Source organism: Schistosoma mansoni, assembly GCF_000237925.1.
Source record: "Schistosoma mansoni, WGS project CABG00000000 data, supercontig 0170, strain Puerto Rico, whole genome shotgun sequence".
In the NCBI taxonomy this organism is placed as follows: domain Eukaryota; kingdom Metazoa; phylum Platyhelminthes; class Trematoda; order Strigeidida; family Schistosomatidae; genus Schistosoma; species Schistosoma mansoni.
Genome location: NW_017386057.1, coordinates 64,734 through 81,648, shown reverse-complemented (window position 1 = coordinate 81,648; position 16,915 = coordinate 64,734). Strand labels below are relative to the sequence as shown.

The 16,915-nt window shown below is 30.1% G+C and overlaps 1 protein-coding gene and 1 non-coding gene across 2 annotated transcripts in view; both read right to left on the bottom strand.

Moving 5' to 3' along the window:
• The window catches only part of Smp_126240 (titin, putative), a gene marked incomplete at its 5' end in the record, with an annotated part of 158,616 nt that overhangs the window by 116,413 nt on the left and 25,288 nt on the right, over window positions 1-16,915 (bottom strand). Inside the window, 7 exons of the mRNA XM_018796675.1 lie at window positions 1,124-1,388; window positions 2,078-2,403; window positions 3,327-3,524; window positions 6,339-6,441; window positions 8,128-8,387; window positions 9,907-10,054; window positions 15,415-15,678. Of these exons, the coding sequence (XP_018646836.1) occupies window positions 1,124-1,388; window positions 2,078-2,403; window positions 3,327-3,524; window positions 6,339-6,441; window positions 8,128-8,387; window positions 9,907-10,054; window positions 15,415-15,678 (1,564 nt within the window). The remainder of the gene's footprint in view (window positions 1-1,123; window positions 1,389-2,077; window positions 2,404-3,326; window positions 3,525-6,338; window positions 6,442-8,127; window positions 8,388-9,906; window positions 10,055-15,414; window positions 15,679-16,915) is intronic.
• Smp_tRNA_02232_Pseudo_TTG.1.1 lies at window positions 16,218-16,290 on the bottom strand. The gene has a single exon. It is a non-coding gene (tRNA).

Genomic DNA, 16,915 nt, shown 5'->3' with positions numbered 1-16,915 from the left:
CAAGAGTTTTTATCTATTGACATTAAGATAAATCGTTCATTTTGGCGAAATTTAGGTTATCGCATATCAAAGTGTGATAATAGCGGAAACATAATTAAAATCAACTGATTAGTCTAAAGACCCTGTTACTTACACTTATGACTTATCTGATTGTTGAATACATTATCATCTAAACTGTGATCGATGCTTTCATCAATACAAATTAACTGAGCTAGTTTTATGAAAACTTTTCTGACTATTGTATTTCAGTCGAGGAAGTTTAAATAAGCTAGAAAACATGATAAATGTTATTTGTATGGAGAAAATTAAAGATCGATGCTGAAATAAAGTTCACTGATTGTTCCTCTTCAAGAAATTAAAAAAAAACGTATATTTGTATTCTGAGAAAACATTTCATTTGAATATTCCTAATAAAATTCTTTTACTGTAGTGTTGAATGTATTACATATATCTATCAAATTTTAGTGGTCAATTATATTTCCTCATCTTTAAATTCACCCAATTTTCTTGACTGAACTAGTGAAGTGTATTTAATTAATCGATTGGTTATTGTCAAATACAGGAGGGAATCTCACAGTAATTACAGATTCATCTAGAGTTGAAGATCATTTTAACTAATGGAATCCATAGATTACAAAATCAAGGTTCCAAATGCTATATGCTAGATTTTTTCAAACATAACGTGAAACAAAAGATTTCTTTTTTCAATCGCTTGCTACTTCAATCATGAAAACACTATTAAGGATCACGTTATCTATGGTATATTTCCTTAGACAACTGGTAGCAAAATAATGCGCTTAAATAAGGTATAAAATATCTATTCGTTTGAGTTTTCTTAAATTATATATTTGAGAACAGTCCTTTCAAGAACCACAAGCACGATGTCCTATAATCTATAAGATTAGTGGCTTTATTTCTAAGCACACATATTTTGATATATTGTCAAGGCTATCATTAAGTTTGGCGAATAAGTTTAAACGTATTGAAATTCCTAAGCTGATTAGATTATACCATAAATTAGACTGAATTAGAATTATAAATAGTGCTAATGAATAATAATTTGTGGTTACTTTTAAATGATATACTTTTATATGGATAAGTAATTTCAACAAGGATTACTTACAGAAACGTGGTTTGGCAATAAGTGGTTTACTAATTTCACTTGGTTCTGATTTACCAGCTTTATTGACTGCAATTACCCGGAATTGATATTCTTCACCTTCTTTTAGGTCAACTTTAGCTGCTGGATCAGAAACCTCTTTTACCATTTCCCATTTATTTTTACTTTTTGCTTTAGCTTCAAGAATATATTTTAATACAGGTGCACCATTGTCACGTCTTGGTGGAAGCCACTTTAACTTCGCATGATCACGATCATAATCTTCAATCTGTTGTTCAAAATTTGAAGTATAGATAATTTAGAAAACACGTTAAGAAAATCTCTTTACAATGTGGTTGTTAAATTAAAGCTAAATTAGAAGAAATTCTAAATAGGTCTAGTGGAAAATTTTCAGTCAGATTTAGGATGTTTGGAAAGATGTGTCATATGATTACGTCCTTAGTTTTCATGTGTCATCAGATAGCTATCGGCTGAAATTAACAAATGAACTTTTTTGACAAGCGGTAAATCTTTTTAAAACCCTTTGTTACGGTGTCATCACTGAAGGTAACAAGGCAAATAATATGGAATCTAAATATTCATCTTCATGTAATAGACACTGATAATTATGCTAAGTAAAATAATGGTTGAATGGTATTTATCGTTCTCAAAATGATCCTGTTAAGCTGTTCACCATCCCACAGCTATCTAAATCAAGAATTTAGTGAATGAATATAAGATAAATCACAGGGTTTGGTTTAGGACGAAATCGTTCAGTCGTGGTCATTTAAAAATATCCAGGTATTATGAGCAAAACTAGAATTTCGATAGATCAATGAATCCTAATGATCTTGTGTATTAATTATTTAATTACTTATGTTCTTCAGCGTTATATGGGACTAAAACACTTTCTACAAGAAGCGAAATTTATGTTAAAAAAAACGTAATTGACATGAGAATATTTAGTATTCGATATACCTCTAGTCCAGTCGGTGCATCCGGTGGATCACAAACATCACGGGCTAGGACCTCCTTTTCAACTTCTAAATTATCACTTTCACCTTCGTTATTAACAGCACGTACACGAAATTTATATTTATGACCTTCTTCCAAATCGACTTCACATTGAGGTGTTTTAGCATTTTTAACCAGTTTCCAATTACCATCAGAAACATCCATTTTTTCAACAACATAATGTTTGATTGGTGAGCCGCCATCATCTTCAGGTGGATCCCACTCAAGTACACACTTTTTAGCTGCTAAGCTAGTTAATATTAACGGACCACGTGGTTTCCCAGGGCGATCTTTAAAAAAAGATAAATAGAATTAAATTGGACTAAGTTTGGTAAACGTATTAAAATGTGCTTCCTGGTTTTCATTGAATGTCTAAGACCAATCGGAGTTAAAATATGTGACATCCGGCAGTCGCCACAAACTCCACTGGTAGTAAAACTCATGCGATCACCAGTGACTAACTATGAGAGTTGATTCCAGGAGTGCTGGTAAGAAACCGAGATAAGTAGAGTTCAACTTTGTTGAGAGTGAGACATTTCTCTAATGTAGATGAAATATCGTATCACAATGTCGTCAATGTTTTAAAGTTAGATGTACAATCCAATAACTGCTGACTCAGTAATCAAAATGTTAAACGCTCGCATCGGCAGCTGGTGGTCTTCTTTTAGATCTTCTTTGGGTTGTAGAGGCTCTCTGATGTAGATTATCATAGTAGGAAAAAACAGCTATCCAATATTCCCTGGTTTTTAATGTTTATCTAAGATCAGATCGGGATATAGACCGTGAAATATTACTAAGTTATTAATTTTGGGAAACGAATTACGTATTTATTTTATGAAAAGGGAGTCAGTATTAGGGTCTTTGTGACATATTCTTTTCAATCACAAATAACTAATGATTATTATTCGAAAAAGCGTATTCAGTACATCTTTGTTTATGCTACTTAATGATATCAACCTCTTCTGAACTTCTCAAGCCTGGAATTCAACTTACCTGAAATCAGTAAAGGGCAATTTTTATCATTAAATAGTACTTATTAAATAATCAATACATGGTTGTTTGTCAGCTTCTGCCGAGTTATAAACCAACCGTTGTCTAATCTATGTCGATTTATATTAAAAAAGATTTTGGAATTATATCGTATGGGAATAGAAGGTAGCAAATAAAATAAAATAAATAAATTAGTAAAATATAGTTTAATTTTGATACATACCAAGGACAGTAAGTTCAAGTGGTACTGAAGCTTCACCAAATTCATTTTTCAATTTCAATTCATATTTTCCACTGTCAGCTCTAGCAGCATCCTCTAACTGTAATTCAACAATATTGCCCTTAACAACAGGTTTCAACTTAATTCCTTCATTCACAGGTTCTCCATTACACATAAGAACAACTTGTGGTACAGGAAAACCTGAATTTAAAAATGAAGGAGAATGAATAGTCGTTAAATTATAAATGGTTTGTACCCTGTAAATAAAAGTATTTACTGTTTATGTGCACAAAACAAAAAGGTACAAATTTCTACAAAAGAAAAATACAAATTCAATTTGAACCATGACTTTAAAACTTTTAAATTCATGGTGATAGACAAATGAAAATCCCTTTAACTTTACATTTGTGTGCAAATAGCATAATTAGTCTTGAAAAACGTTAATTTCACGTAGTGACAGAAAATAATTATCCTTTGTTTCTAAAATTTGACTTGAAATGTGGTGTCGGACCACTTTAAAACTGTTTGTTAAAGTTATTTAATCAGTGTCATAGAGTATTCAAACTTGTCAGACACCCTAAAAAAAAATTTTATAAAAATTTGAGTCCGACAAACTTTACAGGTTGAATGACTTACTTTTGAGTGACTGCGTTATTCAATAGTGAAGTTCCGTAACTCAGCTGGTATGGATCTAGACTAGTAACACGGGAGATACCTGGTAAAATGTGAGGTTATTATTCTTTAACAATTCGAACGATCATATCATTTACTATCACATTTCGAAACATCACTTGAACGTTCAATCGAAAAGTGGTCTTTCACAGACCTGGAATATTTCTAATAACTGATCACTTACTGGTGACCATCGTCATGTTATCCTGCCTTTATCATATAAGGTCATCATGTAAATTAAAGCTTCTTTATATCTAACCGATAATAACCTACGTTTCGTGAACTGGGCTCATGATTCAAAACAGACAATTTGTAACAACACGTTTAAGTTATCGTGTAAACTAAATGAATATAGAGTAAAATTTAAGAGATATTCATTCATTATAACTGTATTCAATATTCATTGTAGCCAACTATTAAAAAGAAGTTACCGTTTGATTATTTTATGTTTATTAGTTGAATTTATTAGTCGGTTAAAGCTAGCCCATCATGACAAACCCGAAAGTACCGGAGGCTATTTCATACTAGTATGGGACTCCTCAAAAGTGTGCATTCATGATCCTGCTCGCGGGATTCGAACCCAGGACCTATCAGTCTCATGCGCAAACGCTTAACCTGTAGACCACTGAGATGACATTCAATGGTGTCAATGTTTGTTTTATATCACTTTTTCCTAGAACAGTCACAACTATATTGAATGAAATATGTACTATCCAGTTATATTAGCTTTATATTATTATTCTATAACAAATAAACAAATAGTTGTATTTAAAAACATGATGAATTTTGGGACATTCGGTATATATCTTATAAGCAAATATATAATCTAAATGAATTTAAAACCTAAAATTATGAAATCGTGGTTGGTACAAAAGGAGAAAAAGTGTACATACACAATATGTATATACATGATACACACAATATGAATACACACATTAATTTTTGTATAGGTACATCACAAAATATTTTTATTTTAATAGAAAGGGATTGAATAATTTCTTATATTCAGTTTTAATGATACACTTTAAAAAAACAAAACATAAAAGGCAGTAATACCAATTACTGTGTTAGGGAACTTGGAAAAGATGATCTAAATTTAGTCCATTTTATAAAGAAGCTGGTGAAAAAATGATAAAAGGGAGACATTTTCTGAATTTGCTATTTTTGTAAGAAAGGAAATGAAAATTAAGCATATTAGAATTCTTAATTGTTAGATCATATTCATTAAGTTGACGAAAGTACGGTGACTGCAACCATTTTTTTTACTATATGGATGCTACAATTATTCTATTCGTATTATCCTAACACATCAAGGTAACAGCATACACCAATAGATGATCACTGTTGTTCACGGGATAAGCTTAAACAAATCCAGAAAAAGTTAATCTTTCCTTTATATTTAATAGTGCAAGGTAATCAGATTACAAAAAAGAACTGTCTTCTGAAGATTTTCAAATTGAGTAATTAAGGTGAAGGCATCAAGTCCGATCTCTGACCATGAATGTGCATTGTGGGGATGATCTTTACTAAAAAGAAACGGCTGCTGAGACCCCACTGGCTCTCAATAGTTTTGATTCTGAAATCCATCTAGAAAAGTGAGTTGTCAAGCTAAACTAATTTCTACAAGACTCAAAAAAACGTTTGCGTTTGCTTCCCTAGTCTATAACATCACTTAACGATTGAGTGGATTATGTACTAAAAAGATGAACGATTACTAGTAAGCTATTTAGGAAGTAAGGAGTTTCTAAGAAGATCATTTGTTTGTCAATATGGTAATGTCATGATAGATGCTTTCTTTAGGAATGAATAAGATGTTCTGTCATCTCACTGTAAACGATCTATAGGTTTGATATAAATCGTGAACTTCATGAGTAGTGTAAAATCCCATTCATTCATATTGGTTTTTCGTATTCAAGAAATAGATCAAGTGAGTTATACTTTCACGGTAATACATGTAAACCAATGAGGTGAAAAAATGTGGTTTATCATGTACTTTTATGCTATATTTTTGGAGTTAAATATAAAGAAGGGAATGTGTAATTAAACTCAAAGGCGACTAAAAGCGCTTAATACTTTGATTATTTAAGCGTTTTTGTTCGCAAAATGAACACAGATAAAGTATTGAATGAGTACAAAACTGGTTAATAATTATTTTGAAAATTCCTTGAGTTAATTTCTATACAAAAATTTCATTGCTGAAATTAGTTGGTAGGGAGCCTTATTTAAATTATTTTGTATAAAGCTGTATAAAGCTGTTCACCAATTATCAGTATACGAATTTTATTGACACATTATAATATCGAATCCAGTTACAAAGGTTATATTTTAAGGAGTGAAATTTACCTTTAAATGGAACTGCTGTCATGAAGTTAGCTCCTTTCTTTAGGGTGGCTTGATTCTTGAAATTTGTAAGATCAACTGATGGGGGTTTTTCACACTCTTGTACCTTACAAAATTAAAAAACATCACCATATATTTCATAGTAATTTAAATTCATTTCGATGTTTGTAAAACTTATGTCAATTATAAGTAGTTAATGCTATATTCTAACTAGCCAAAAAATGGCAATAAAAAGTTTGACTGACGGGTCAAAAATGTTATATCATTTGATTAATAATCAGTAACATAATAGTTTAGTGTACGAAATATTTGTAAGTGTCTAAGAGAAGTTCTTATGATTGGAGTTGAATTGAAGAACAAACTTTGTTGTCATTTGAATAGGCTGTTTGAAGTGTGAACCAAAAGCACAGCTAAGTAGCTCTTCCTTATTATAAATGGACGAAAAAACAAAGATTGAATTTATGTTACTAGTTTTATGTCAGTATATTGAATGAAATACTAATTTAAAATTATTTTGTAGAACTGAACCCTGTTTCAGAGCTACATTCAATCGTACAAAGAATTTATTTCATAGAAGTTATCCGTTAACATATCAGTTAATGGGTATATATTTAGTATTAGGCTAAACCATGTGTTATGGACCGAAGAGAATCATGAATGGTAACTTTCGAGGACTGTTTATGAACCAATATGATACGTATATTTCCTATTGTATAATTGTTAAGTAACTAAACTTCATATTCGTATCCTTCTTATTATAAGCTTTATTTTGACTTATAGACTATTATTATACGATTTACCATTCTTGAGTTATTTCTAATTCATTAATTACTGTTTCCCCTATTCAAAGCCACATCTAGCCGAATCTTGTACAAATGTTATTTTTTATTTTATGGTACGATGTGATCTGTTTGATTGGTATATAAACTCAGTAGGTTTGAAATACAATGACTCATATAGCAGAGGCTGTTATTGGTATTCTGGACTTAACTGGCTGGGCTAGGCAGATAGCAAGACCGAGTAGTGCTCTAGACTGCTCATACGGTTTTTCGTGTATCATTGCTCTGATGGATAATTCACTCCTCTCTGATTGGCGGGGATCATCACGTCATATATTAAACTCACGCATGTACTCCACATAACACCATGTTTTCCAAGCTTTTCAACCGTATGAAGATGAGTAATTCCTAATTCCATTTCAAATAAATTCTAATCGTATCCTAATAACTATGCAGCATGTGAGTTATTCAAATCTTATAATGCTGTACTTTCATGAAGAGTTCTGATTAATCGAGATAACAAATAATTCCAGATCCTCTAGTAGTATGTTACTAATTTTTCTTATATGGAGAGTAAATATAGGATAAATTGAAACATAAAACAAATTCTTTAAGCAAACAAAACACAAACGGACATAAACCGATTTTATTTATGTTTATTATGCAAACTCTAACAGTAAACATTTTTCTTTTATCATTATATAGTATGAAACTATTTAGTGTGAATACCGATTATGCGAGAGCCGTTTTTATTATATTGTTGTAACTGTAAACAATGATTGTGTGAAACTAAATAAATAATTAAATCATTTCACATCACGTCAGATTTTAGCTTGACTAAAATGTAATCCAATTAAAAGAACGTTTCCGTAACTTAAGAATAGCCTAAATCTCAGTAAGCCTGAAAGTTTTATAGTTAAATATCAAAAAATGTCCTTGATATAGAGCATTTCAAATGAAACTATCAATGTGTTTTTCTTTATAAGTAAAGAAAACTATTAGCTCCTTCTTACCTCTAAAAGTCCTTTAGTTTCATGATTACCAATTTTACAGCTATAATAACCTGTATCATCCATTTCCAAATATTGAAATATTAAATATAAAGAACCTTCAACTTCTGTTGCTGAAATACGATCATTTAATTGAATAGGTAAACCATCTTTAAACCAATAAACTGGATATTTTTTAGGATTAAATGCACGACATTCTAATTCTTTATGTTTAGTTTCAATACCTTTTGTATCGATAAGATTTTGTCTGAATTCAACATCAGCTAAAATTGATTTTAAAAAAATGTATATTTAACAGTCAGATTGTTTGAATAATAAATCACATTTTTTCATAATAAATTGTTTTTAGAAAAAACACTTAGTTTCAGTGAAACATAAAAAATATATGAAAAATTCCCAGTGATCAATCAATTGTAAATACATCTCAGCCCTACAGCAGGTCAGTTGCGGCCCGGATAACCCAGTGGTAACCTCTCTGACTGTAAAGCTGGGTTACACTGGATTGAATCCATCAGGGAACATCAGTTCCCTCAAGATTACAGGTACAGCTTGTTGACGAGTGCCAATTACCACAAAACCTAGGTCCAGGGTTTCCTGTTGACTACCTCCAACCACTATCTTATTTCAACAAAGTACACGCAATGTTGAGTCACCTAGACTGGTGTCCACACTGCAACTTGGTCGATAAGATTCGATCTGCACTAAGAAGGACCATTCAGTGATCAATCAATTGTAAATCCACTTTTAATATTAGTAGTTAACTATTAATTTATTTTTGAAGCACAAATCAAAGTAATTTTTTATGTATTTGGGTCCTAGTCAGTTACTCAACTATAAACTGATATGTTTGATCTGTATTTTTAAGGTACGTGATCTTCATTTTCTATTGTTAGCTTGAATCTTCCCACTGATGTTTAGGACTGCAATTGATCAGTCACTTATAGGCATATGTGTTTCCTGGATTCCACTGCTAGTCACCATCCATTTCTGGTTATAGTACCTGACCCTCGTTTATAAAAAAACACAACTAATTATTACTGCTGGATTTCAGATAAAACGTTCTTTTCTAATCATCTGTTAAAGTCAGCCTTAAAAGTATAATCGTTTCGAAATTTTATTTATGAACGATACTTTCATTCTACAATATCACTGCTATTATATATGATATGTTTACAAGTGAGTAGAAATTTATTCTGACCAGAAATATATATTAGAATTAGAATGAATGACGAACAGTACATTTTAAAGATAACTTTTTTAATACGATAGTGGAACCAGTCAACCTTCAATAATAAAATTCATTAAGAATTATTTATAATTAATTCAGTTAACTTGATTATTCTTGTTTCATTCTAGAATAGTTTACTTCATAAAGTTAAATTAACAGGAGGATGATATGTCATATTCAGATAAGTCATTTGCAAAGATGTATCCAGATGATAATAAACTAGTTTCATATATAACTGTTTAGGTATTTGAATATTACTTTCTATATTTCAGCGTATGATAAAATTATTCTAATAATTTTTCCTATCCTCCTAGGTTAATTAATGCATTCTAATAGTTAAAATGATCTTGGCATTACCGATGAATAAACATTTTATACGGTGATTCATTTTTACACAGAAAAGAAAAAAGAACATAAAACTATACTTTAAGTAATAAATTATTGTTTATAAACGAATTACTTCAAGAACAGTAAGCAAACTATAATACTTAATAACAATAATAAGACATAAATTTAACCCTTTGAAATAAAAAAAAATATAATCATAAACATACGTTTTACTGTGCATCTAGCAGTAGTTGTCTTCTTAGCAACTTTACAAGTGTATTCTGCATCATCATTCATAGTAACTTTCTTCACTTTTAAAATACGTTTTACTTTCTTTTCAGCTAATATTTCATATTTATCATTAGCTGTAATAAGCTTGATTAGATAGTGGGTAATAAAAATAAGTAGATAATTTTAATATGATACAAAGTAATAGATAGAAAGTGAGAGATATATTGCACAAAGTAGACTGTTACAAAACAATGTTAATGATCAAAGAAACTGAATATGTTATGAAAGAAGAGAATTAATTTAACACCTAGGGAGATGATAGATACACTATATATGAAAAGTAAACATGTTAGAAATCATCAAGAGGATTTCAAAGTCTTCTGGATTCAATACCTTTCATAAACGAACACAATCAAGTCATTCTATCCTATACAGAAGAAGAAATATAACAGCAAAAGTACGCAATACAACTTAATCTATGAAATAATTCATATCATCTATGATAAGTAATATGTTAAACAAAGTGGATGCCATTCTTAGCTTTCACATACATGAACGTAAACTATTCGTGAAACAGAACGATATGTTATTGCTGATATCAGTGCTTGTAGATAATTATGAACATAACATTGACTGAGAAAACAACAAAGTTCAAGATTCAGGGAAATCAAAGGATGACATAGAATTTCTAGAGGCATATGGTGTGTACTAGCTTTCAATGAATATATATTTCGAATTACATCAGATCTAATATTACCATTTATATCAGATCGATCATGCCTGTAAACTGGAGTGAATTCCGTAATTATTATTTTCAGAATATATATATATATATATATATATATATATAATAATAATAATTATTATTATTATTAATATTCATTTGACAGTGGTCGATCAGCAACCTTAAGAAAGATCAACAGAATAGGATAATGAACTTTAATACAAAGTCAAATGAAGAAAACGATGACTTCAACGACAACCAGTAACAAACAAGTTCACTAGATCCATGAAATAACTACTAAACATATTTCTACATAAAGTAGTCTCTGAAAATTGTGTACAAAATGACGATAAAAGCTTCTTGAACAATATGACTCAGAGAACTCAAAAAAGTCAAAATATTCAACTTTGTCAGTTAACATATCAAGTAATATCACATTTGTTTCTAAACAAAATATATTCAGCATTAATTCTTAACAATGACAGTTATTTTTATCGCTGAAAAATTCCCATCATATTATAACACAATTATATGAACGAAGAATATTCTTTTCAATAATTTCTCATCAGGTTCTACAATTATAAATCCAAATTAATAATCCACACAAAAATTGGCCAATTTTAAGGCAGAGTACATCATTTAAGAAACTGTAACATGTGAATCAAGGAGTGTTTTTGATATAAAATCAAATCGAATCGTTAATGTTGGGATGAATAATACGTAGTGTTAACTTGAATCAGTTTATAAGTGAAATAAAATCGTAAGATAAATGATCAGAATATATCTAGTTGACATAGGGTGAGATAGAACAACGGGATTACAAATCAGAAATTACGTAATATGTAGAATAATATGAATTAGGTCAGATATAGTCGATAGGGGTGGATGCTAAATAAATTTCTCTAAAAGGTTAGCAAGTGTGATAATAATATTAATGACTGGTAAGATGTGTAGATAAAATAAGTTTAGGATATAAAAATGAACAACTTAATGTCACCATATTATAAAATTGATTATTAACAAGTTGACCCTGAAGTTGGCCAGGGTAAAAGGAGCGGCTGGACATATTTCTTTTAGATGCAAAGCTCTGGCTTTTTAATTCGAATAGCAATTGCCTCAGCCGTCTGCAGTATTCTCAGCCTGACGGAATTAGGTATTCACATATATTCGGTTTTCCCCACTGATGTTCTCGTTCACTTCAATTTCTTTCGTGTTTCAGATTAGAACTGTGAAATTTCTTGTTATTACATCAATGTTTGTTAGTGTTTTAAGTTTTCTTATAATATATTTATAAAACCTAGAAATCTTAAGATTAGGTATCCAAAACAATATTTTAGGAAATTTACTGAGTTTGAAGAATTAATATTATTTATCGTTTGAATATGAATTGAACACACTTCTGCATTTGCTATTAGTGGCTATCGAATTTCGATTCAATTTTATCCCTCCACTTTTCTATGTAGTATTAAAGAGTTGTAACATTTCAAGCTGAAGTACAACTGGATCAGAATAGAGTATAAAAAATAACTTTGTATTAGTTTTATGGTTATTAAACTATAGTTTTTTCCGATTTAAACTGTTAATCTGTTTGTGAATGCTATCGTTACCCGTATCTATATTTTATCAAGATGTAACATTGTAGTAATGATAATTTGGAAGAAAATAGAAGGGTTTCTAATTCATCTTGACTCAATAAATCTACATAAAATGTAGAAATATTAACTTGCCTGACAACATAAACAATTTTCAAATTGCTTTACTAGAACAATGGAAATTCTTATCAAAGAAAGTTAACTGTAAATCTATGTTTATAATATAGTTGACCAAATCATAAATATTCATCTTCACAGCAGATTGAATTCATAATGGAATTCATAAGGAATCGAAGAGCAGTCTACAGCTGTTTCGTTACCACCAAATACCTTCCATCAAAGTACCCAAGACTTTTAAATAAGTATATAAATCTATGTACTGTTCACTACCTAAATTAAGAATACTTATATAATTTAAATACCCATTCATTTCAACTTATTAATAAAATTTTTATTCATCATTCGGTATTTCTAAGAAAATACACAAACGTTTACTTCCCATAAACAATGGAATTAGAATGCACATGTATACCGAATGATATATCAAAGTACTTCATTTTAACATCTCATTTACACACAAAAATAAAATACTCTGTACATGTAAGAGAGGATTATTGTCTTACACATTTTCGATAGAATTCAATGCAATGATTTAATTCATTGTAAATCATGTTTTTTTAATGTTTGTTACCACTAATGGTAATAATGAAAATAATGAAAAGGTCATCAACAACTTTAATACAATTTCTTGTTCTATCTCTCGTAATTCTTCAAATTTCGATTTCCCATTTTTCGTATACTTTATTTCTTTTAATAAACCATTGGCATACAATCAATTCATTCACAAGTTTTTTTTCCCTTAAACTATTCTTTCATTGTTTATGCGTAGTAAGATGGAAACAGTTGTTAGAAAACATTGGATGGATGGATAGATAGATAGGGTAGGATAGGTAGGTAAGTAAATGAAGTGAATGTATAAATTAAAAACAATGAGATCTATTTTATTCTTATTCTGAATAGAATCATAATTTCATTTAAATAAAATAAGAAAGATACAAGAATCCAGAAAAGGAAAACATTTCCCTTTAAACATGTTTTATTACAGTAGAATAAATGACCAGAGTTGAATAAAAAGAAAATGCATACATTATTTATTATGACTGTAGTTAATGTGATTAAGTAAATGTAATTTTCTGATTCCATTTTTCAGCTGTTGTTAATTATTATTATTAAAACAAGATATTCAAAACAATTGTATTGTATACATCAAAGGTACAACATCTAGACATTTGCAATGTTATGGAACTGATAATATCCATTAGCATGTTTAACTAAATCCTACAGTAAGGAGTTGGACTATAAAGTTTAAAGTTTTATGAAATTTGTTTAATTGTGGTTAGTTACATTTAGAAAGGTCGATACAATGAATAATTCAAAACGTTGATTATTGATAAACAAAAATAAACATTTCAGCTTTATATATCTAATGTGTTTCAATGTATTATTAAATACAAGTGTGATATTTTTCACAGATGATTCATGTGTAGTGATAATCTTACTGACTTAACTTCAGACAACTTCAAATAGCAAGGTGTTTTCCCATTAAAAATGATTAGAATACCTACTGAAATTTTCTTTTAAGATGATATATATACATATAATTGTAACACTGACGTTTTTCTTGAACAAGTCGTCGTACCAATGCAGTCTGCACTACTTATCCGGACAGACATAAAATTATGTAACAGGAATTGGGAATAGAAGAGGGAAATAAAGAGAAAAGGAAGGAAATCGAAGAGCAATCAGCATAAAAACGGTGTCGGAGGAATGATGAAGTATGTCAATAACCATTGAAGGGAGATATGTAAATGATGTATTTGATGTATGATTTTCATATTTTACAAAGATACCGTTTGATTATGTATATAAACAATTAACTGGTTTACCGTACGTGAGTTTTCGTTCACCCCAGAAACAGTAAATTGGATACGTTTCACTCCATTTAAAGAACATATTCGTTTGATAAGGGTGATATGAATTCATATGTTATTTTTATGTTGCTTACAATTATCACTGATGCATGAACGCTGCATTAAAATACTTAGAAATGAGTTTTACTCACAACTGATGCAAAGAATCTTTCGTATATGGTTACTTTTTGTTTTACTGACAGTACAGTGTTGTTTATTCCTTCTTACTTTAAACAATATCAAAACGACCTGAGTATTTTTAAATCCTTCTTACAGTAAGATTGATTTCTCTTGAAATTAACAGACTTGTTTTGGTGTTTATAGTTATTTAGAACGGTAAAGTATGTGGCTTGTACTGACTGATGCTATCTTAATGACTATCCAGTGTTCAGGTTTGATCTCATTTAACACTTCACAAAGTGTTTTTACATTGGAGATTGACAAAAACATTCATAAATGTCAGATGCATACGGGAAAAAAGTATTGACATTGAAAGTAAAACTAATTTCTGTTGCGAAATTTCTATATGGATGTTTTATACGATTCATTCTCAAGTGATTTTTGTAGGATATTTCTTTCTAAATAACCGTTGAATAAAGTGTACGGCACCTGTAGGATATAGATCAATGCACATTTATGAACTTAACTTATACATTTAATTTATTTCAGTTAAATTTTATCAAGCATAAGTTTCCTACCAAAGAATGCAAACAGCGAATTCTACACTATCATATTCATCTAAGTAACAATGAACTATTATGAAGTTAAGTAGTTTTTAGAGTTTTTTGATACTCATTAACAGTCCTCTTTTACCAAGATCTAAATTTGACCAATGGATCGTTGAAAATGGTTTCTCAAAAAATGAATAAAATTAATAATTATTGTAACCAAATTTCAAGTCCATAATTTTAAGGCAATACGTTTTCTATAGGTTATGAAAACAGTGAGTGATCAAAGAAGGACTAGATACTTATGGAATTTTTCAAAATATATTTCAGTGTTTTGCTAGTTGATGTCAGTTATTAATAAGTATTGCATTAAAAATTTAATGTTGAAATATATGGAAAGTTATTTGAAGTATTGTCATGGCTTGTCTGTTTGTATTTTAACTTTCATAAATTGATGGTTTTCAGTGGTTCCAGTTTTTTTAAGTATAAATCTTTATTTTCTAACCACTAATTACTTTAATCAATTGAAAAGAAAAACTGTTATACTTACCTCTCCATTTTTATACCAAGTAACTTCAGCATCTCGATCGGATACTTCACATTCAAATGTTACTAATTCATCATTTTCCAATGCTTGTTGAGGTTTAAGTTCTCGTGTAAAAGACCAATCAGGATCTTCAACTGCAATATCCATATATGTTTCGTCCCCTTCTACAATACAACAGTATTCACCTTCTTGTTCAGGTCTAGCTCGTACAATACGAAGGATGCAACGATTTTCACGACGTTTAATTTCAATTTTACCAGCGACATACTATAACACGCAAAATTAAGTAAAATTTAATTAATCATTTGTATGCATTTTAATAAAGATATTTCTTATAGTTCTTTGGGATTTTAATTTTTCAAACTCATATGATGAAGATAATAAACTTGATTAAAGAAAAAAATTTGGACAATATATTCAGTCCAATATATTAAAAATAAATAAATACTGAGGATACTTGATCTACAATAAGCTGAAAGAATTATATTATATCAAGGATATCAAGGATAAACCTTCAGTGATTTGATATTTCAAGATTGACAATATATAATATATTTATATTGGAACAGAGGCATTCATTGAGTAACCAGTTAAACCGTAGAATTTAACTGTATAAGTTTAAAAATCAAACCGCTAATTGATTTACTTACAATTCTGTCACAAATGAGTCAAAATGTCATGAGAATAGCTTATTAAAAGTAAATGATAACCATTATGAATGTTAGTGGCTAGCAGTGGAATCCAGGACGCGTATTTTGTCCTATTTGGGACTCGTCACCTGGGTGTACCTGCACCTCAGAGTTCATGTTCACTCTGGGACTCGAACCCAGTACAGTTTGCTTCAAACGCCATCGCGTTATCCACTTAGCTACATCCAGCTGACGAGTCTCAAACAGGATGAAACGCGCGTCCTGGATTGCACTGTTAGCCACTATCCATCTTTGCTTATAAAGCTTGTGGCTTCAGACAATATCGAGGCAGTTCATACAGGATGCACATATGCCAACAAGAGACTGATCAATTGCAGTCCTAAATAACAATGGGAAGATACAAGTAAACAACACCAAGTGAATTTACACCATGAATGTTGTCAATAAGAATTATATTAAATTATGCTGTGATTATAAATTTTCGTTCTAAATTCAATAAGAATACCCCAATTTAAATTTAGTCATTTAGTTTAGTGGTAACAAATTTTTTTATAATAATCTAATCTAGAATCTCCGTGTCCACCAACCCGGTAAAGCGCCGGACATTCGTTTTTCGTCCCCTCAATTTCGTAAACAACAGTAGTGAGTAGGACTTCCCTGTCAGAGGCTGTATACGCGTGGCCATGTGAAAGCATCACGAGAAGGAGAGCGGACTCTCCTTACTCTCGGCCGTACCAGGGCATTTGGGGACTAAAGTTTTGATATATTCTGGTTTATATGAACCCTTATTAGTTGGATATAATAAGTAATAATACTAAAATAGAAAAAAAATTTACATATCTGTCTATCAAATA